At 37.6% G+C, this 22,293-nt stretch overlaps 2 protein-coding genes across 3 annotated transcripts in view; one reads left to right on the top strand and one right to left on the bottom strand.

Annotated features, from left to right (window-relative positions):
- Nucleotides 1-10,851, top strand: part of LOC104593588 (E3 ubiquitin-protein ligase At4g11680-like) — a 29,022-nt gene extending 18,171 nt beyond the window's left edge. Inside the window, exons 3-4 of one of the 2 annotated variants that reach the window (XM_010253496.3) lie at nucleotides 7,385-7,682; nucleotides 10,468-10,851. In XM_010253496.3, coding sequence (XP_010251798.1) covers nucleotides 7,385-7,682; nucleotides 10,468-10,629 — 460 coding nt within the window. In that variant the 3' untranslated portion in view covers nucleotides 10,630-10,851. Of the gene's footprint in view, nucleotides 1-7,384; nucleotides 7,683-8,898; nucleotides 10,444-10,467 lie in introns of those variants that run through there. The other variant, XM_010253497.3, reaches the window with a different exon arrangement.
- Nucleotides 10,852-15,496: 4,645 nt separating this feature from the next.
- On the bottom strand, nucleotides 15,497-20,966 carry LOC104593589 (coniferyl alcohol acyltransferase-like). The gene is made up of 2 exons (XM_010253498.3): nucleotides 20,509-20,966; nucleotides 15,497-16,655 (listed from the first exon to the last, which is right to left on the bottom strand). Exons 1-2 carry the CDS (start codon nucleotides 20,914-20,916, stop codon nucleotides 15,690-15,692), a joined length of 1,374 nt encoding a protein of 457 aa, XP_010251800.1. The 5' UTR covers nucleotides 20,917-20,966; the 3' UTR covers nucleotides 15,497-15,689.
- Nucleotides 20,967-22,293: the final 1,327 nt, after the last annotated feature.

The following is a 22,293-nucleotide window of genomic DNA, read 5'->3' as shown; positions in this document are numbered from 1 at the left end:
CAAGGATAGACGTGGGCATCCGATTAATTAAGAAACAAGAGGTGAGCATTGCATCGCTCCAAAAAGTTTTGGGAACATTCATGTGGTGCATGAGGGAGCGTGCCGTTTCTACAAGATGGCGGTTCTTTCTCTCAACAACCCCATTTTGTTGCGGAGTATAGGTACATGAAGTTTGGTGTATAATGCCATGTTGGTCCAAGTATTCTCGAAAAGATGAAGACAAGTATTCACGACCATTATCAGAATGGAAAATTTTGATGTGAACACCAAATTGATTGCGGATCTCAGCATAAAATTTCTGGAAGATGGAAAATAATTCACTTCTTTCTTTCATTAAATAGAGCCACGTCATTCTTGAACAGTCATCAACAAAAATAACAAAATATCGGTATCCATTATATGACATCACTTTATAAGGACCCCAAACATCTGAATGAATTAAAGAAAAAAGACTCGACACACGGTTATCGACCCTAGAACGAAAGGGAACATGATGGTGTTTCCCAAATTGACAAGACTCACAATCTAAAACAGAAAGTTGACTCAATGAAGGGACTAAGGACTGCAACACTTTCAGCGAAGGATGACCAAATCTACAGTGCCACTGGAGAGGAGAAATGGATGACTGAAGAGCCGTTGACGTTCGTCCACCACCATCAAGATAATACAGTCCACCGGCTTCATGCCCTCCACCAATCTTCATCCTCGTCTTGAGATCCTGAAAAACACACATAGAAGGGTAAAAAGTGATGGAGCACTTAAGGGACTTGGTCAGCTTACTAACAGACATAAGATTAAATGGAAGCTTAGGTACATATAAAACAGAGGATAGGGATACAGGGTCTAGGTCAACATTACCAACACCACAGATAGATGACGTGGAGCCATTAGCAAGGGTAACAGATTGTGATGTTGAGCAATGAGTGAGAGATGAAAACACACCTGGAGTTCCCGTCATGTGATCGGAGGCTCTAGAGTCAATAATCCAGGGGTTGGGTGTAGATGCCAAACAAGCCATACCTGAGTGTGCAAAGGAAGCTGTGTTCTGCTGCGACTTGGATTGAACAAACCTCTCATACTCGTCACGAGGAACACTCACCATCTCCTTGCCTGGACCATCTGAGGGAGTAGAAGGCATCGGGTCAGCTGACCGTTTCTCCTGTGTAGAGCTGAAACTAGTGTCACTAGTCATGGCATGGTTGGCCCACGTCGAGGGAGGACCATGTAAGTCATAGCAGTAGTTAATGGTATGTCCATCCAAACCACAGTGAGTACACTTCCGTGGACCCGAGCCACGTCCTCTACCACGAGCTCCCCCTGAATCTCTGCCTCCAGTACGACCACCACCACGGATATGTGTAGATCCACCACTACCACTCCTGCCAGGCTGGGTTCCTCGAGTCCCACTTCTGCCACCTCGGCCTCTTGACACTGCAAATGCTGATTTATCGGAGACATTAGAGTCCATAGATCCAATGGAAGCTCTCCGAAGACGAGCAAACACCTCCTCTAAAGATGGAAGAGCAGATCCCCCTAGTATCTGGGCTCGTACTGGTTCATACTCAGACTTCAGCCCCACCAGAAACCGTGTCACATCAAGCTGCTCTCGCTATTGCGGATATTCCTCACATTGGCATAGTACTCCTCAAGGCTCTGATTTCCCTGTTGCAGATTGAAGTATTCCTGATACAGTTGATATACCCTAGTGGTATTATCCTGACCTGAATACAGTTTCTTAGCATGATCCCACACCTCTTTGGCTGTGTCAAGAAACATGAAGTTCACATTGATTTTGGGTTCCATACTGTTCCACAACAATGTAATGATCTGTGCATCTTCCTGTTCCCAGTCTTCATACTCCTGAGAATTAGCAGGGGGTTTCTCCTCTCTTATATGCTTCACTTTCTTCTTCGCCTTCAGAAAAACCTCTACAGACTTGGCCCAAGGGACATAATTCTCTCCATTCAGTTTAATGGAGGTCATTTGGACATTCAGGTAGTCAGTAGATATCATGACACTAGGTTTACTATCACTGTTATCTGCCATTGCCGAACTCCTTAATTCTGAGCACTGAATTAGGAGCACTACACACTGCACACTACACACAGACACTTCACCGAAATCTGCACACTGATTTCAACAGCTGAGAACTGCAACACCACAAACCCTACTCACCGAAATCTGTACACTGATTTCAGCAGTATTAAATGCTGAAAGCTACAACACCACAACCCCTACTCACCGAGGTCTACACACTGATTTCAGCGATATCAAAAGCTGAAAACCACACTTGTAACACCACCAACATTAATCCACAACTAAAGGAAGCTTCACCATTCAGTAGACACTATTGCCATTCGAATCACACACAAACCAGAATAAACCCTAGCATACTGCAATCTGAAAACCCATCATGCGAACTGTACTACACCTCTCATGTATTCCATAACAAAAAAAAATATATAAAAAAACTTTACCTCATCGCCTGAAGGCCAACCATACGAAGGGCCGAGACACCACTGCACCACACGTACCAGCCCTAACTAGGGCTTAGAAACCACAGCAACCAATCACCAACGACACAATCGGAGGCATAGAGACCTCCTAGGGAAGAGGGCGATCACTCCTTTTCAGCCCTTTTCCCAGTCTCCAACTCACAACTGAGAACCCCAAGTGAAACCCTAATTCGAATGCACAGAAGGCAGAATTCTAGCAAGTCTGATTTGGTGAACCTAGCTCTGATACCACGTTGAAGTTTGACCTGCCATAGAATTCTGTCTTGTTCGTTGACTGTAGAGTAAAGTAGACAGCAAGAAGTAGGAGAGGAAAGAAGAAAAGAGAGAAGAGAGAAAGGCTGGTTCGAATTAGGGAAAAAAAGTTTATCCCTTGATTCGGCCAGACCTGTTATTATATTATTAACTTATTGGAAAAGACTTGAGTGCCCTTCTTTAAGTAAGAGGCACTCGAACTAATATAACAGTACACATCAGCATTCTCAACAAGTACAAAGACTGAAATACCCCTTCACTAACACCACTAACTTGTGTTAATGGTAGTCCTAGTTCAGATGACTCCGTATTAGAATTTGTGGGTAAGCTGGGATGTAAATTGCAGAATCCGAATGGCCTTAAAGTTTTCTTACAAAAAAGGAAGGAGGAAGGTAAGATCAAGAAAAGGAAGTTAAGCGAAGTTGAGAGGCTGAAGAGAGATGTAGAGGGTGACAAGAGCTTTGTTATGAAAGGGGAAAGGAGGAAGGGGGTCAAGTAGTTTCCAAATGAAGGAAGGGGTCGTTCGAAGAGTTTGAAATGAAATTATTAAGTTGGAATGTCAGAGGACTGGGGAGTGCAAGAAAAAGAGCAACAATTAAAGAAGTGATAAGGAAGGCCAATCTTGCTGTGGTATTTATTCAGGAGTCCAAACGAATGGAATTTGATAGGAGATGGGTAAGAAGTGTTTGGAGAGTTAGGGGGATTAAATGGGCTGTTGTTCCTTCTTGGGGGGCTTTTGGAGGAATAGTGGCCTTGTGGGAAGATGTACTGGAGGGGGTTGAGGAATTAGTAGGCAACTATTTAGTCTCTCTGAAATTTAGGCAGGTGGAGGATGGGTTTGAATGGTTGCTAACCAATGTATATGGCCCCAATGATTACAGGGAGAGAAAGAAGATGTGGGAAGAACTGAGAGATATCAGAGGTTTATGGGAAGGACCATGGTGTGTGGGAGGGGATTTTAATACGGTAAGGTTCTCAGAAGAAACCAATAACCCTAGGAAAAGGGTGACCACAAGCATGAGAAAGTTTAATCAATTTGTGGAAGCTTTTGAGCTTAAAGAGATCCCCCTCTTGCATAATAACTTCATCTGGTCCAATCTCCAGTCGAACTCAATTTACTCTCAGTTGGATAGGTTCCTCTTCTTGACTGTTTGGGAAGAACATTGGGGGAACATTAACTCCAGAACACTCCCTAGACTCATAGTTTTCAAGGCGCCAAGGCGAGGCTAGGCGACAGGGGGCGCCTTGTCACCTAGTCGCCTAGGCGATGGATTTTTTCAAGTAAAAGCATATATCCTATGGTAGTTCCCTAGGTTCCATAATCATATTTTGTTAGTAAATATCCAGAATTTTCATAAGGAAAGTATAAACTTCATGTTAAAGTATAGAAAATCAACATATTCCAACATATTCATGAGAAGAAAAAGAAGAAAGAAAAGAAAAAAAATATATATATAGGGACTGAACCCTTGTTTCTGTTATAGGAAAAGAAGAAAAGAAAAGGTGGAAAAGAAATTAGTATATAAACACACAAAATTAGTAAAGAAAAATAAGAAAATGTGTTGATTGGACAACATTGGTTCAGGTTTTGAAGTCTTTGATGGTTCAATACAGCATTTAGCAATTTTTGTGTTGATTAAACCCCAAAAAATAAGAAAATAATAAAAAGAAATTAGTATATAAACACACAAAATGAATATTTTAGTTTAAAAATGTCTATTTTATAATTATAACCTAAAAAATTTAAGAATATAAAAGTTTTTTATAACACGCTATAGAAAACTTCCTCGTGATTAGGCAAGGCGAGCCTCCAAGGGTGCCTTGTCGCCTAGGCGCCCGCCTAGGCACCGCCTTGACAACTATGCCTAGACTTACTTCTGATCATTGGCCCGTAATGATTTGTAAGGAAGTTTTAAGGAGTGATGGGCTTTCTCCCTGTAGAAGTGTAGATTTGAGAACATGTGGCTAACCCATCCGGGCTTTCTCAAGAAGGTCAAAGAATGTAACCCCCTAGTGGATTGGGAAGGAATGAAATTTCATAAGAAACTCCAATACTTGAAACTTAGGATTAAAGAGTGGAACCGATTGGAGTTTGGCAGACTAGAAGAAAGAAAACAATTCTTAGTTGAGAAGATTGAGGAGTTGGACCTAAAGGAAGAGAGAGGTTCTTTTGGAGAAGGGGACAAGGAGCGAAGATGGGTCTTGATGAAACAATTGGAGGATTGCAAAAGGAGGAAATTAGATGGAGGCAAAAATTCCGTTGCAAATGGTTGAAGGAGGGGGATGGCAATACTAGGTTCTTCCACACTGGCAAATGGGAGAAAGAAGAATTTTATATCCAAGCTGGATGTTGAGGGATCAACTGTTTCACATCTGACAGAAATAGCAAGGGCCTTTGTAGACCATTTCAAATCTATATTTAGAAGGCCACTAAATGAGAGGGTGTAGTTAGAGGAATTGGAGTGGTCCCTCAGCAAGGGCCTGGTTGTGCATCCAGTGGTCCCTCAGGCCAGGTCCATTCAATTTTTAACAGACTCTCAACCCAGGCCCTCCAAGTTGTATCCCTACCAAAAGGTAATTTTGTGTGGTTTAATTTATAACTCCTCACCTGCTGCTTTGCCTGGTTTTACTCTGTTGGCGCAACTGACTTCTCCATTGTTCCTCAAACAAGATCATAAGACACCACATGCTATTGAAATTGATGGCAGATTAGCAGTTATGCTGGTACTTTTTTATGGAAGTTCCTCTATAGTCTGTGGCTGTTAGGACTGATTCCTTCTGTTTGCTGCTCCAATCTTTGTCTTTTTATTTATTTAGGCTTCTTACTGCATGTTTCTCATATCCCTTTTTCCTTTTCTTTAATAAGTTTTACTTTGGAAAAATGAAAAATAAGGAACCTAATAAACAAAGTACTCGAAAATTGTTTTTTGTATCTGCCCACTAGTTTCTTTCCATGCTCATGTTCTTAATAATTATGCGTTATATTAAATGTTCATGGTGGGATTTAACCCTGGTATAATTATCACCATTTGATGGGAATACCAGTGTTTTAAAAGGCTAGAATCAGGCACAGAAAGGGATAGGTGAGGCACATTTTAATAAACAAAAGGCGAGCAGCCTTTTTATAAATTTGCTTTTTTGGTATTTCTTTTTGTACATTCTTGTATTTTTCTATTCCTTCGTAATGGTTTATTAATTTTTAAATTACTTTTACTGGTGCTTGTGCACTGGTAATGGTTTTTTCTGAGCAACGAAAAAGAAAGACCTTTTGAATACATGAAACCTTAGTTATTACAGACAGGATCTTAGATAGCAAAAATTACAGTAAAAAAGCTACAAACATACAGCTGATCTGATCTCTAACCCTAAAATAGAATGAACGATTATCAAAATCATAAAACAAGTTGCCTAATGCGTATGGGCCAAAAATTTGGGTTGGTGGCACTGCCTTTGAACCCCATGGGCTTGTTTAGACACGCCTAAGGGGCCTTGAAGAGATATCAGTGTAAAGGCCCTGACCTCATAGGATTAGGAATGCAGGATATCTAATGTCACCTAGCTACTTGAAATAATGCAACTAGGAGATAGACACACATTGAGAGTTTCACATACTTGAAATTGTTAAGTGCTTGCATCATTTTGCTACGATCCACAATTTTTATTTCTTTTGAAGGGCTACACAACGAGGGGTAGCCCCATCCCCCAATCCAGGTGCAGGTGGGATTTGATCCCAAGTCTGCTACGACCAGCAGGAGACCTTACCAACCAACTGGTTGGCACCTTGCTTTGGTATGATCCACATTTGTTTGCTTTCACTTTCACTTTAAATTTATTTTATATGATATGCCTATGTATTTCAATTTGAGCTTATAAGATTTTTAAAACATTTATTTATTTTTTAATTTTTGTTTCCATATTTTTTATGTATTGTTGTTCTTTATTTATTTTTGAATTTTTCAAAAATTTATACCTTCTAACACCTGAGGCACAATGCACAGCCAAACCTGTTGGGTTTACAGGCAAAGGATTAGGGAAATTAAAAGGTTAACAAGGGAATTGAGTGTTACTTTTAAATGGGTGAGAAGAACTGCAAATGGCATGAAAGATACTTTAGCTAAACAGGGGGAAAACAGGCAGCACTTTTTTTTTTTTTTTGAAACAGGCAGCACTTATTTTGGGCTAAATTGTAAGGCTGGTTTTTGGGGATTGCAATTCTAGTTGTATTTGTTTACTCCTATGGGTGTGGGTAAATTACACACAAAATTGTAAAGTCAAGTTTCATATAATGCTTAATAAAATTTACCTTTGCTGATAAAAAAAAAAAAAAAAACCGTCCATAGGTTCATCCAATCCCACACCCAGTCTTGTGATTTCTGCATCAGGTGTTAGAAGGCCCATGTACTTTTCTTGTGCCTCTTGCTTTAGAGACACTGGGAAACACAATTTTAGAGGTGCATCTTCAACAGAATACAGTAATAGAGCCACTGGAATGATATGATGTTAAAAGCATGATAATACTTACTATTAACTGATCTAATTTCTTAATTCTTATTAGTTGGACAGAATGACGAAGACATACATAGACATCTTAGAAGTCCATTTTAAATGAAATGCAGGTTAGCGGTGGTGTTTCTAGCCTTTGACGTCTTCTTTGCGATATTTTGTATCGCATTGGCTTTTATTGTTGGCATTGCTCTGTGTTGCTGCTTGCCATGCATCATAGCAATTCTGTATTCCATGGCAGTTCGGGAAGGTGCATCTGAAGATGATATCAAGACTCTTCCAAGATATAGGTTTCGCCAGGTTAACAAACAAGAGACATCTGTGTTGGATAAGAAACAAGAAGTTGCAGTGGCAATGGAGCCAAGCACCAGTGAATCCATACGTGAACTTGCTCTCCCACCAGAAGATTCTGTAAGAATATTCTCTTATTGTTTCATTGTTTAAGTATTTATGCAGTGATAGAATATTGTCCCTTTTAGATGAAGCAGCACATAATGATCTGACTAGAATTCTGGTAAATACCTAGAATATGTATAACACTAAGAAGCTAGTCTGAGCTGGTGATAAGACTAATATGCATTGCAAAACAGAATATACCTGGATTCATAGATGAATTAATTTAATATCATCCCAGGTCATATATCAACCTGAGGTCACTGTACATAGAAATAAAATTCCACATATGAACACTTTCCAAGATACATTGATTTCAACATTGTTTAAAAAGCTTATTTAATTAGCTATTCAATGGCCCAGATGACATGGTCTGGATGTCATTTGAGGGAATGATTAAAAAAGAAAAATCTGTGATATGAAATGAAGTATAAGGTATTGAATGGAGGAGATTGTCAGAAAGAAAAAGGTTATATTTTAGAAAATGATGATTATACTTGGACCTGCATCTATGTTGTAGTCTTAAAATATGAGCTTATTTCTTTATACAGGCATTAAGAAGAGAATAATTAGGTATATTCTAGGTTTTATTTGAACATCATGAAGAGAGAATTTGATTTGGTGGACACATATAGATGTGGAAGACCTCGTCAATGTTCTGCTTATAACTTGATGCTTTCCAAAGTTTTGAACCTGCTTACCCTTCAAGATAAAGCTTTTGAATGATAGCATATGATGCACTTAGTGGGCTTTGCTCATGATTTTTATCTCAGTATTTCTTGTATTTTAGGTTTAGGGGTGGGGGTTTCTGAACAAAGAAATCTTACAAATTTGGAATTTTTTTTTTATCAGTAAAAACAAGTAAACTTTTATTAAGATATAAAATGAATTTACATTAGTGGGCAGCCTCAGCTACCCCTACAAACCAAAAAAAAAAAAAAAGAACAGAGAAAACAGCAAAAACCCTGGGCATTTGTTTTTAGTATTACATCTGTGCCCAAAAAACATGTTCTCTTCTAGCCCCTTGTTTTGCCAATTTATCTGCTAGGCTGTTGGCTGATCTCGGAATCCACTGAACTATTATTTGCATATCTTTTGAGATTCTTTTGAACTTTTTGATCTCATTTCTGAACCACCAAGGGCTCTTTTCCTCTTTTCTCAACCAGCTTAGGATTACTTTATAATCACCTTCAATTATCAATTTTTGAATGCCTAACTTCACAGCTTTTTGTAGGCCAAACATGACTGCCTCCAGCTCAGCTCTTGTGGAATCCCCTTCCCCAATTGGTCCTGAGAACATCCCCAGAATTTCTCCCCTCTCATTTCTTATCACTCCTATCCCAGACAGGCCTGGATTGCCAAAGCTACTACCTTCGGCATTCAGCTTAAGAAAATCTACTATAGGTGGAGCCCACTGCTGTACAAGGCTTTTCTTGGAGGAAGAGGAACCTGCAATCACCCCCCAATTTCTGAGTATATCATCAACAGTAAAATGAGAGAACACCTTCATTGTTTTTGCCCAATGCACTACTTTAACCACAATGCCTTCATACACATCTTCCACCCTTCTTTTCTTTTCCTTGAATATTCTTAGATGTCTTTCATCCCAAATCATCCATATCACTGCAGCCCTTGTGCATCTTTACTATTTTGTATGATATTAGGGCCCAAACAGTAGTGGGTTCCCCCTTTTTCCCAGCTGATACAGTGAAGGATGACTTGGAAAGACTTGATCCTTCAGGTGATGGATGAATTGATGATTGTATTTGGTAATGCCACAATGAACAAGTAATTGGAGAGCCGTTGTTAAAAGAGTTCAACATTTCATAGACATGAATTCAATGAATCATCTACCATTTCTGAAATTTGGAGAGGTGACATCCTGAAGGATAAGGAAGCTTTACACTGCATTAGAGGTACCACTTCAAAAGGATATCCTCCACATGGATAAATGTCATGGCTAATTCAAGATAATCCATCACATCAGTAGGGGAGCCTTTTGGATTGGCCATGTGTTTGATTCTTCCATCCACATCAACCCCGTACCTTGTATTTATGTTTTAGAAGTTGAGTTAACCAATCTGAACTTAAAGTCTGACTAAAAAAATGTTAAGGACTTATCCTGGCTGCATGGCAAGATCTTTTAAACCAAAATTTATCCCATAAACATAGGGAGGGGAGAAGAAAGTGAAGAATTCTGTTGGGCCTCAAATCAACTTGTTACATGGGATATTCATAGGTTATTTAGACTTCTAGATTCGCATGACTTTATACCACTTTTGGCGTGTATTTTTTACACTATTAAATTAAATTCTATTGGCTTTGCCTAATTAGCCTGAGGCATCACTGAGAAGTTATTTAATGTTTGTCTAAAACGGGGGATGGTCTCTGAGCTATATGAGAAGTGGCTAGGATGACTATAGATGGTCTACGTGCCAAGAGACAACTTTATGGAAGCCACTGGGACTTTGGGATCCGTTGGAAAATATATTATTACCAATGGGACATGGTTTCTGTAACAGTAATTTTTTCTATAGCTATTGGGATTTTGGGAGCTGTAGTTTTCATTACTTATTGCTATAGTTCATTTTTTTTTGGTACACGATTGCTATATAGCTCATTTAAACAAGCCTCTTTAGCATGTATAAAACAAAGAAAAATGTTCTCTCTTCTTATCAAGTATCTTGTTTTTTCTGATCTTTGTTTATGCTGCCCTCTTTCCAAAACGAAGATAACCAGTAAAGGGAATCCAAAAGAAACGTATTGGGCATGCATGTCATCTAACATTGTATGGTTGTTCTAGGAATGTTGCATTTGCCTTTCTCAGTATGTGGATGGAGCAGAGCTGCACACGCTTCCTTGCAATCATCATTTTCACTCTGGATGCATTGTCAAATGGCTCCGGATAAATGCGACATGTCCTCTTTGCAAATACAATATTCTGAGAGGTGATGAGCTGGTCTAACTCTATCCATGTCATTCAGATTCAACAAAAAACATTGCAGTGGTCATTTCTTGAGTGGGGAAGGGATGGGATGAGCTCCAGATGGTCATTACCTTGTTGATCTGTAGACATTGATGTAAGTTAAGAAGCTTTTTACTTGCATTGACACCAGCCTGTCTAGCTCTGTAAATTTTCTTGTTTTCGCTGGCTTTAAATTTTGTTGGGTGTTACCCAGTTTTATGATATGAAGGCTTCTGAGAAGCAGAAATCTGGAAATTTAGATAGGAGGGTTGTCTTCGTATTTCTTATCCAAGTGAAGGTTAAGGTATTGGAAATGCGAAGGGTATCGGAAAGTTGATTTCGAAGACGTGTCTTAATTAAAAAGATTCTTAAATATAGGAGTTAATGATAAGAGAATGTGAGGAGATAATGTATACGTTCATAGTATCAGTTTGAGTTTCGGCCATTCCACCTGTGCCATGCATCTGTAACCTTGAAAATCAGCCGATACATATTGATACTTAAAACCTTGGTCCGGGTAAACATGAAGCCCAGGGCTGTCAATGGGTCGGGTCTGACCTGACGGACCAGATGGACCCAAGCCGGTTGGGGCGGTTCTTGTTCCAGGAACTGGAACCAATGGGCCAGTTTCAGGTCCTGATAGGTTCCAATTACTATCAGTTTAGAACTGGTTTCACGTAGTCCTCAACTGATTCAGTCATTCAGACCTGGCCCAAATGTCCTGAGAACTGATCGGTTCGGTTCCGGGTCCAAAAGTTAGACCCTATTGGGTTTGGGTCCTTGACATTTCATGTTGGGTCGGTTCCAGTTTCAGGTTTCGCCCGAGACCTGATCCATTGACAGTCCTACGTGTGGAATCCCTGTTCATTTTGCTTGAAATTCATTAGTGTACAAAGACCACCCATGGAATTGGGTGGGTAAGCAGGCTGGGGGCGATCGAGGTGGATTTGAGTTGATTTTCGGATGCCCAATAGCCCCGAAAAAGTAGTCTGCATTCTAGAACTTGGCTCTCCCATAGCCGTAGTCCTATTTCATTGAACATATTGCAATATAAATTATATAATAACCACTAATCCGCTCTAATACGGCTAAGGCAGGCTAGGACTAGGAGATGGGACTAGAAGTGCTTGGCCACACTCAAGCAAGCTTATTTTATCTTACTACCCTCTCTCGAGTCGCAACTAGAGGACTTGCTGCAAATTGTTCTCAACCCCAATTCCATCCAAGGTTGAAAATATCAAATCAATACAACATCACGGTATATTGTATAGGATTTTGGAACGACCGGCACTTGGCATATGTGAAATACTCGAGTATCTGTGCTTATACCTTTGTTATATAGTCATTTGAACCTTAGATTTAGAGCCACTGCTGTTTCTGCCTAAAACGTTTTGGGTTGATCAATAAAAATTGACATACAACTGCTATGTGAGACTGTTTTATGGTCAAAAGAGCAAATCTTAAAAATGCATGTGGGTGGCTGTTTGTAGAAATGTTAAATTGAAGGTTTTTTTTTTTTTTTTTTTGTTTTCGTTCCCAGAGTGAAGTCTAATCATTCTAGCTCAAGTGATTCTCATAAATGATGCTTGATCACCCTGCCATCGCCACCTTACCTTGTAATTGCACAAGTCTAAGAAAAGTTTCATTGGCTCGCAGTCTTCCAACAAGCTCAGATCTTGGTCTATCCCCAGATGCTATTACCATATGAAACAGCACAAAACCAAGCGGCCATATACAAAGCAACGGTTTGACTACCAATATGATAAATGAAAATATGCATCCATCTGATCAACAGATATGCCTTACCAAATAAGGTAAATTTGTGTGTATTACCAACAGATATGCCATACCAAACAATGCAATGCTTATTCAAATTAATTCTTAACTTCATTACTTTTTATTAAAAATTTAATCATTCTTACTATTATTTAAGTTTCATTCATTTACATTATTTATTAATTCTATTACAAGTGTTATTATTTTTTAAATAGAGATGCCAATGCATTGGATCTGGTTTGGAATAGTTGACCTGACCTCGACCAACTATGAAGCTATGTTGACCTAATATCAAACCAGACCCTATTGGGTCCATGATGCCAAAACCAATACTGGACTAATTAAACCAATTAGTAATTGGGATAATCGGGTCTATGGGTGAGCATTATTCAGTTAAAGCTGAAAAGTCGAACCAAAAATTTTGGTTTTGGTTTCAGTTTTCAGGTTTAGAAATTTGGTTAACTGAAAAAAAAAATCGGATTAATCGAACTTTATTATCTATAATATATATTAACATATAGTACATATATAATATGTATAAAATATATTATTTTGTATTAAATTATATATTAAAATATATAATTTATTATATATATTATATAATGAATTTTTAATATATAGTACATATATAATATCTATAATATATATTAAAATATATATAGTGTTGAAATTCGGGTTTAACCGAAATAACCAAAAACCAAATTGAAAATTTCAGTTTCAGTTCAGTTTTTCATTTAAATTTTGGTTTATTTGGTTTGATTTTTAACCAAATAAACGGTTTGCTCACCCCTAATTGGGTCTACTACGTCCCTAAAGCTACAATGTTTGTTGCTGCAAAAAGATAACCACTAAAAGTGAACTGCCCAATGAGAATAAGGCTGCACTTGGCATTCCTTATTTTAAGGACTTATCTCCTTTTTGCAATTAAAAGCTCAGTGTTTATGAGGGCATTTTTAACAGCAAAAAGGAGATAAGTCCTTAAAATAAGAAATGGTTGCAAATGGTGGTTGGTCTACACAGTGACACACTTGTAGTTTTACTAACTAGAATAGGGCATTGTTTTATAGAGGTACATTTTCTAAAGTAGAATATGGAACTGACGGCGTGCATTCCTGGACATTAGTAATCTATATCTATACTACTATTAAAAGTACCAATGATGCGATTTTTTTTTCTTAATTAAGAAGCCCCAATCTTTAAGTTTGGTATTTTCTAATTCTAAGCACATTTGAACTACTACTTTTCACCTCATTGAATTCTTTTTCATTAAATCTTATATTTAAGATATTAACTCTCATTTTCTCTCATTAAATCATATATTTAAGGTATTTTTCTCACCAATAAATTCTACTAATTAGATGTACATTCAATAGTTTTAATAATATCCATTGTTTAAAAAAGACTGAGGAATACAACCATTCTTCCATCTAGGTGGTGTATAAGAAATTCAAACATCAGGTTCAAATGGATCAACTCATTATGTCATAGTTAAACAACAAAAATTTTAAATGAAAAAAAAAACAAGTGTTACGAAAACAAAAATATGTAGAAAATTTTTTATTGATGATAGAAATGAGATACAAAATTTAAAACTAACCTAAAAATAAAATCGTTTTTTTGTTTGGCAACGACCTACCATAGCATACTCTTTGTAAGTGTGGTGAGGCAGTGCACTCTCCTTGTACTACTCATCTTGCAAGTGTATAGAATTCTTACTTGATTACCTAAAGAAGTGTCCAAGAAGGAAAATTGTACTATCTAGACATGATGAATTGAGGACAGACATGCTTACAGAAATAGATTGGCAGAATCTTTGAGTGTTAGGAGATCTATCTCAAGTTTTTGTGCCTTTGTTGGGAGAAATTTGGTGTCTTAAAAGATGAAGAAGCAATATGTAGTGGCTTTCTTTAGCACTGAGGCAAAGTATAGATCTATGGTGAATGATCTATTCGAAGCTCTCTAGCAGAGTCCACAAGGAGAGTTGGGTATTTAGTAGGAGTTTCCTCTTGTTATGTATTGTGATAAATTTATAATAAGACAACAATTAATATTATCCATAACCCAGTTTAGTATGATTGTACATATTGAAGTGGACCATCACTTCATTAGGGAAGAATTGTTCTCTAGTGATGTTTGTCGGTCTTAAAGCAATGTTTTAAAAAACGACCCAGAACCGGAACCGTTCTAGCACCAGTTTCTGGGTTGACGTTTCGACCGTCCGGTTCAAATGGATAGCTTGTTCTAATAAAAAATTAAAAATAATTAAAATAAAAAAAAGGCACAAAAACCATTGAACAGGTCTACAGTTTGACTGCCCGTGTCAACAGATCGTTGATTGATTCAACGGTTTTTTTTTTTTTGCCAAGGACTGGATTTGGGGTAAAATGAAACCGACTGCCTGGACAGTTCTGGGCTGAACGGTCCAACCATCCGGGTCAATGACAGTTTGAAAATCATGGTCTTAAGTGAAGATGGATCAGTAACTAACACATGTTTTTGAAGGGGGTTTCTTAGCTAAAGCTACAGGTGACTCTTGACAAGCTGGGATGTTAAACATTTGACAATCTGGTTTATTCATTATTGGGCTTTTAGCTTTTGTTGTTATTGTTAATGGGCTCTAATAGATGTTTAGGCCTATATTCTTTTAGTCTTTTATTGTTGCTGCCCTTAATTAAGGTATACATGTAATTCATCCTTTATTTATGATGTATAAACAATGTTCAAAATATCGATACGTATCGGCCTGTATCGGCCGATATGTATCTTATCGGGAGCTTCCCAATATGTCCCTACAGAGGATGCACTGGGGTTTTGACCGGTTCAGGGGGTGGATGGACCTTAAACCAGCCCCTCTAGATTTCAAAAAAAAAAGAAAAAAAACTATTAATACTGCTCAATACGAGCGTATCAATATTTTGAACCTTGTGTATAAAATAAATCCACGATATGTGGATTCCCTTTATTCCTTAATCTTTCTCTTCTTTCTTTTTTCCTCTTTATGTCTTTCTTTTCTACAAAACCCACTATTCTCTCTTAGATCCCATTTCCCTATTTTTCTTGGAAGATTTTGTTTCTGAACTAAACCCATATATACAGCATAAATACAAATATGTTATGATAGTAAAATAATAATGACTTGGTTTTAAATAGAACACGCCAATTGAGGGGTGGCTCAGTTGGTTTGTTAACCGGTTCTGCAACCACCAACTTTGAGGAGGGAGTTATTAATGTAGTCTGGTGGGAATCACCAAATACCAAAACAAAAATAAATAAATAAGATAATTCTAAACAGACAAGCCAAGATAATCAGACGTCAATGGCCTAAACACATCACTAGCCTCTACTTCCAAGAATTCCAGTTGCCCTTTCAGTAGATGCATGTAGACAATCCAGTCACCATTCCCGCTTGAACTAGGCATAGGCATCACGTACCCAGCCTCACCATTCCATGGGAAATGGTAAGACCCAAATACGGGCCTACCCCAGCCAAAGTCCACTTTGCTGACAGGGAACCCCTGCCCGGAGGAAACCACAAACGCCGGTCCATCCTCTCTTTTGCTGCAGTAAATCGTTGCTAGCGCTGCCTCTGGCCGGTGCTCCTCCACCCAATCAATCAAACCCAGGAAGTGCTCCTTAGTAACTGCATCTTTCAAGTAGTCATGCACCACGTTTGCTACCCAATCCAATGGCTTTGTCTTCAGATCACCTACAGCTTTCTTGCCAAAAGGAATGGAAAGCACATTTCCAAAGTAGTTAACCATCGAACATGTTGTGTCTTCAACCCCATTACTTAGTCTCCTCCGCCCATCCACAACAATACCCATCTTGCATCTCTCAGCATCATCACTGCTGGTTTTGGCAATAATCTTCCACAAAAATGCGCTAAAAGACTCGATTTTGCTTCTCTTTTTGTAGTTGTTGGAGTTGGATAGAGATTGAAGATAGTCGATGTCCTGGGCTCTGACGTAGTAGATGCGACTTATGAGATGATCAGCTCCAGGTTTGGGAACTGTAGGAGGAGGCAACATCGATCTAGGCACGGCCACGTACATGTCATCAAAGGATGGGTCGTAACATGTTGGACTTCTAGGGTTTAGTAAGGATCGAGTGAATGACGGGATGATGGATATGGGTCTTGACTGAACAAGCTCCGCCCATGCCACAAGGAACATATTGGCAGAGTGGGCATCTACTACTCGGTGATCAAATGTGCATGCAACCAGAATAGCTCCACATCTGAGCTCCGTTGCCTGTTCATACAAATGGGGTCTTAAGCATCATCATATATGTCTCAACTGCGAAAATGAAAGATATATATTACTTGATAGTACCATGCTTAAGTGGAATAGGCTGCAAGAAGTTTGGGTGACCTATTGTGGACTTCGGGTTGTTAAAAGAGCCAGTGGGAATGGGGATGTCAATGAATTAGGTTCAGCACAGGTTTGGTTCAACCAAACCCAACCCGAACCAACTAAAGAAAACGAAAATCCAACCCATCCCAAAGATTGTACTCCTGTACTCAACCAATATTTTTTTTAAGGCTCAGTTTGGAAGGAGTACAAATACAAATATGTAAAGTACAAAACTATGTATTTTATATGTATTTGTACTATACATATTTATTTGTATTCGTACTTCTTCCAGACTGAGCCCGAGCCTAAGGATGTGCTTGGTTCGAAGGAAAAAGTAGGGAAAGGAAAGGAAAGGTAGGAAAACTTTTACAAACCTTGTATGAGTTTCTTTACCTTTCCCTTCCTTTCCCTACCTTTTTCCTTCAAACCAAACATAGCCTAAGTGTTTTTTTTTTTTTTTCTGTATTACTTTTTTAAGTGTTCAATGCTATATACCAATTAGATAGTCGGGTTCAGAATGAGGCATTTTGAACCTGAGCCTAGCCCAAAAACCGTTTTAGGCTGATGTGACCTTACCCAATAAGGTAAGGTCAATTCGGGTTTACCTCTTGTCCCGATTTTTTTTTCTTAATATTAATCACACACTCTATAGGGACATTACTCTTTTAAGTGAACAATACAATATCACATCAACAGAAGCAATGGGATGGATTACATGAATCTTGTTTGACCAATCCCTAAATGAAAACCATAAATTATTAGAGCAAAGGATAAAGGTAGAATGATGGAGCCTCTCAAAGATATGAGATGTGAGAAATAAATTAAAGGAAGGAAACTTGATTGTGTTTTTACGTTTTAGTGGTAATTGAATGTAGAAAAAACCTTGTTCTTTTGATAGTCAACTGAGTGATGAAACGTGGTGGTGGTTTACAAGTTAACAGAGTCATCAACTCTTGTATGAGTAAAGGGGGAAAGGGGGAAGAGGGCAATCTATCTAGTTATAGTGTTAGCTCAAATGAATCAAAGCTAAAAAAGAAGGTATTTACCGAAGCAAAGAAAAATCTAATTAAATTAATTATCCGTGCCTTCATAACTCAACAGTGGCAAATATAACTGCTGCGCCCCCATAGTTCCCAGCGTTGGCTGAGAAGGGGAAGTAGAGAGGAAACAGGTAATGGGTTTGGGAGAGAAGAGGGCGTTCTGTATTGGAGTTGGGAATGTGCACCTTTTGATTTTAGACCTTTTGAAAAGGTAAATAAATTCAATTAATTTTTTTTGATATATTAATACAACACATTAATAACTCTCAAGAGTTATAATGGAAAGGAAAAACCTATCATGCAGAAAAAATATGGTATGGAAAAAATTATGACCAATCAAAATCCACTCATAAATTTTGATAAATAACACTATATTCACTATCACGTTTATGATTCTGATTTATTGGTCAATTGTTTTTCCGATATCATATCTTTTCCATATCATAATTGAAGATAGATAAGCAGGACTCTAATCCCAATCTCCACTGGAACTACTCAATTAACATACCAATGAACCACCACTCTGTTTATCTTTACAACACGCTGTTTATATAGGCTGCCATCATTAACATATGAAACATGGCAAAATGTTGTTCACTCTGGGCAGGGAATTCCTTCGGAAAGTGGGCAGCCAAAGCTCAGATACCGGCTTCAGTCAAGGCACATTCATGCCCACACCGTTCTAACTTCTAACAGCCTTTTTCAACCTTGCATTGAGAATATCTCTTCAAGAAATAAAACATATAAGTATGGAGATATTTTCAATGCAAGACAGTAAAGACTGTTCGAACAGAGTTTGCCGTCACTGAACCTGAAGTCAAAAGCTCACCACCAGATACGATCTATTTTTATTTATTTATTTCTGGGTTAATATGCCAATCTTTGAGGTATGCATAAAGCTAATAATTTAATATTATCTCTCTATATGCTTGTGCCAATATTGTTATTATTATTAGAAAAGGCGCCCCACCGCTAGTCGCCCCACACAACGTGCGACTGCCACATGTTCAGTTGCACGAAGTGGGGCATTTTTGCGTGTAGGCCCGTTCAGTTCAAATGCCCCTCAATCTCAAATCAATATTTTAAAAAATGACTCAGAAACAAAACCATTTTGTCCATTGTTTTTTGGATCGATAGTCTGATTGTTTGGTTCAAACGGACAGGCCGTTCTAACAAATAACTTAAAAAATAAAAAATTAATTAAAAATAAAAAAATGATCAAAACTATTGAACGGGTCGACAGTTTGATCACCCAGGTCAATAGAACCGATTGTTTGGATGGTTCCCGGGCCGAACAGTCTGATCGTTCGAGTTGACAGTGGTTCAAAAACTTTGTCTCAAATCATGTCTGACCCCCGTTCTACTCCCCTCCGCCTGAGCTCGGATCCAACTCCATTTTTAGCAACAACGATCGCTCTGGCCAGTTCACCGTTACCAGGTATGCTCCAACCCTCGTATTTTGTTTTGATATTTGTTTTTTTTTTTTTCATTTCAAATCAGAGAAACCCCCGTTTGATATTTTGTTTTTCATTTCAAACCAGAGAAACTTTCTTTCCCTCTTCCAACTCCCTCTTTGGCACCGGCAATCGCTTCAACTAGATCATCGGAGCGATCCTGGTGACAGTGAGCTAGTCGGAGCGATCATCGGTGCTAGAGATGGAGTTGGATCTGAGCTCAGGCGAAGGAGAGTAGGATGGGGGTCAGACAATATTTGAGGTTGAGGGAACGGGAATATGGGAGCAATGTTTTTGAACTGTCGTTGACTCAGACAATCGGACTGTTCGGCCCAAGAACCGTCCAAGCAACGGGTTCCGTTTTACCCCAAACTCAGTATTTGGCAAAAAACCGTTGAAAAAATCAATAATCTATTAACTCAGGCGGTCAAATCATCATCCCATCAATCCATTCAACGATTTTGACTGTTTTTTATTTTTAATTATTTTTTATTTATTTATAAAAATGGATTATCCATTAACTAGATTGTTAAATTGTTGACCTGAAAACCAATGGTCAAAACAATTTCATTTCTAAATCATTTTTTAAAATATTGTATGAGAAAAAAAAAAGTTTGAACGGTCAACACCCCCTGCGTAAATATATATGTTTTATTTTATTGTCCTGATTATTCATGAACCGTCCAGAGTTTCAGTTTAGTGCTGCATATTATGATCATCTAGCATTGGAATCAACCATTCATGTTTCTAAACAACAAATTAACCATAATGTGCAATGTTAATTATTTAAATATACTTTGCGGTTTAATCAAAATACCAAAATATTAACTATACCCTATGGTTCAAAGGCACTTAGTGGAGTCGGGAATTTTTTCTGAGAGAGTCAAAACTTATGAATGGATCATAAATGAGACCAACTATTGAGTGAAAAGTGAAGGGAGAGAGAAAAAGTAACAACAAACTAAAAATCGTACAAATTGTTTTGTAGATAAATGGGCCATCTTATGATGTATATCCAACTAGTTTTTTAAACCACAACGTATACTTGATTATTTTTGTCAACTCACAGAGTATATTTAAGTAATCAATCTTTGCCAACATTAGAAAGAGTACAATTAATAGTAAGCACAGAAAAGTGGAAATTACTGTGGCAGCCTGACAGGAGAGGTACATGTAGAGCCCAGTTACAACTGAGACTGATTAGATATAGTTAGCATCAAAGAAGAAGAAATTAGGAGTTATCAAAATTATTGTTACCTGAACACAGAGCACACCTTCCTTCCTCTCGGGGACAATATTTGCAAGACTGGAATCTGGGTTGTAGAACTGGACATCTTGTAGATCCACGTCCGCACAAGCTTCGATGAAATCCACCCCTCTATTATTGCAGAGTAGCATTGGTTCACCTACAGAGTTGATCACAATCTCACCAGAAAGGGGGTAATACGAAACCAGAGCTTCAGACAGTGCTTTCTTGAGAATTCTAACCATGGATGTAAATGTGAGATTTTCCTGCTTTCTTGGCTTTTGGTAACAAAAGAAAACACCTACATCCAGCGGTGGCAGTAGTAAGTCCAGGTTTGAGAGCTGCAAGTACTGTTCCTGTAATGGCAACACTGTTGCAACCACCTCCTTTCTCTTCAAACTTACTTTGAAGCCACCCATGAGAGAGAGAGAGATGTTGTGAAATTTGCAAATGTTGGATGTATTAGATAACTTGGGTATTGATTTATAGACAGAGCTAAGGTGTGTTAAGGAATTTATTGTTTTAATAAATGTATTTCAAATTTAGGCTCAGTTTGGAAAGAATATAAATACAAATATATACAGTATAAATACATAGAAAATAATACTATGAAGTCCATTTCAACGTAGGGACAATATTAGATAACTTGCATATGAAAATCATGTCAGGGTTTTAGCTAAGTATCAATTTTTTGTGCTAAGTACCTCGTCATTTGGTCTGCTTTCAATTATTTTAATTAATTAATAAATATATTCATTACTTTATTAATATATTATTATTTTATTATTACTTTACTAATATTTTATCACTAGTTTAATAATATTATCATTTAATTATTAATATATAATTATTTTATTATTAACTTATTAATACTTGTTGTTTTAGTTATATTTTATTAATAGTTTTTTTTTTCTGTTAAGAGTTTTTTAATTTTGGAGAAAATGTCTAGAAGGGGAATCCTATTCCCAAGTTAGCCAAGGCCATAGCCCTAACCCAACCTAAACTTAAGTTATGTGGATACTTTTCAACCCTAGCGCTAACTCAAACTCAAACTTCAACCCAACCCAATACCTATCCGACTCATTTTGGATATATAAAGACTGGATTAAATTATTGGCTTTTAGCTAGGTTCTCAAAATATGTTATAAAACTAGAATTATAAATTTTGTGGATTGGTTCAGGTCAAAATTTGGTTGAATCGGGTAAGCATTTAGGTAAAATCCATATTGAACTAAGCCTATAATGGCATCCCTACCTACAAGCAGTCCTTCAAGGTTAATTAATTATTTAACCAAATTTGAATAACAATTAGTTAATTAATTGATAACTACAAATAAAACATAAAATATTAATCAGTAGAAAAGATTATTAATTAATAAATTATTTAGTAATAATTAATTAAATAGATAAAAATGAAATCCAATAGAAACAAGTAGTTCGAGTACCAAAATTAATCAAAAGACTGAAATAAAGGTGTTTTGAATGAACACTGAGAAAACAATTTAAAAAAGGAAGGTAAAAAACCTACTACTAGCCAAGAGAGTAGATCAGAACTCCTTCAACGTTTGTCCAAACTCCATGAAAATTCCAGAATAAGCAAAACTAGTTAGGAAACATAGTCTGTCAAGTTTCACTTTGTACAAATGTTGCATCAAAGAAAGAGAGACAGACTATTCAGTTGGTCAGTCGTTAGTCGACCCAACCCATTAAATGATGTATTTATTATATTGTCAAAATTGTCCTTACGTACAAATGCCCAAAAATATGCATACAACAAGGGATAAAATGACAAAACT

This window comes from Nelumbo nucifera, chromosome 7 (assembly GCF_055504915.1).
Source record: "Nelumbo nucifera cultivar China Antique chromosome 7, China Antique-T2T, whole genome shotgun sequence".
Lineage (NCBI taxonomy): Eukaryota > Viridiplantae > Streptophyta > Magnoliopsida > Proteales > Nelumbonaceae > Nelumbo > Nelumbo nucifera.
The sequence above is the reverse complement of the archived record's forward strand: the minus strand, read 5'-3'. Positions and strand labels throughout refer to the sequence as shown.

Bases quoted from the DNA above. Each gene is read 5' to 3' on its own strand.
- LOC104593589 (XM_010253498.3), bottom strand. From the start codon at position 20,916: ATGGGTGGCTTCAAAGTAAGTTTGAAGAGAAAGGAGGTGGTTGCAACA. The intron at 16,656-20,508 runs GTAACAATAATT...TTGTATGAACAG, and splicing joins AAGGTGTGCTCTGTGTTCAG to GCAACGGAGCTCAGATGTGG.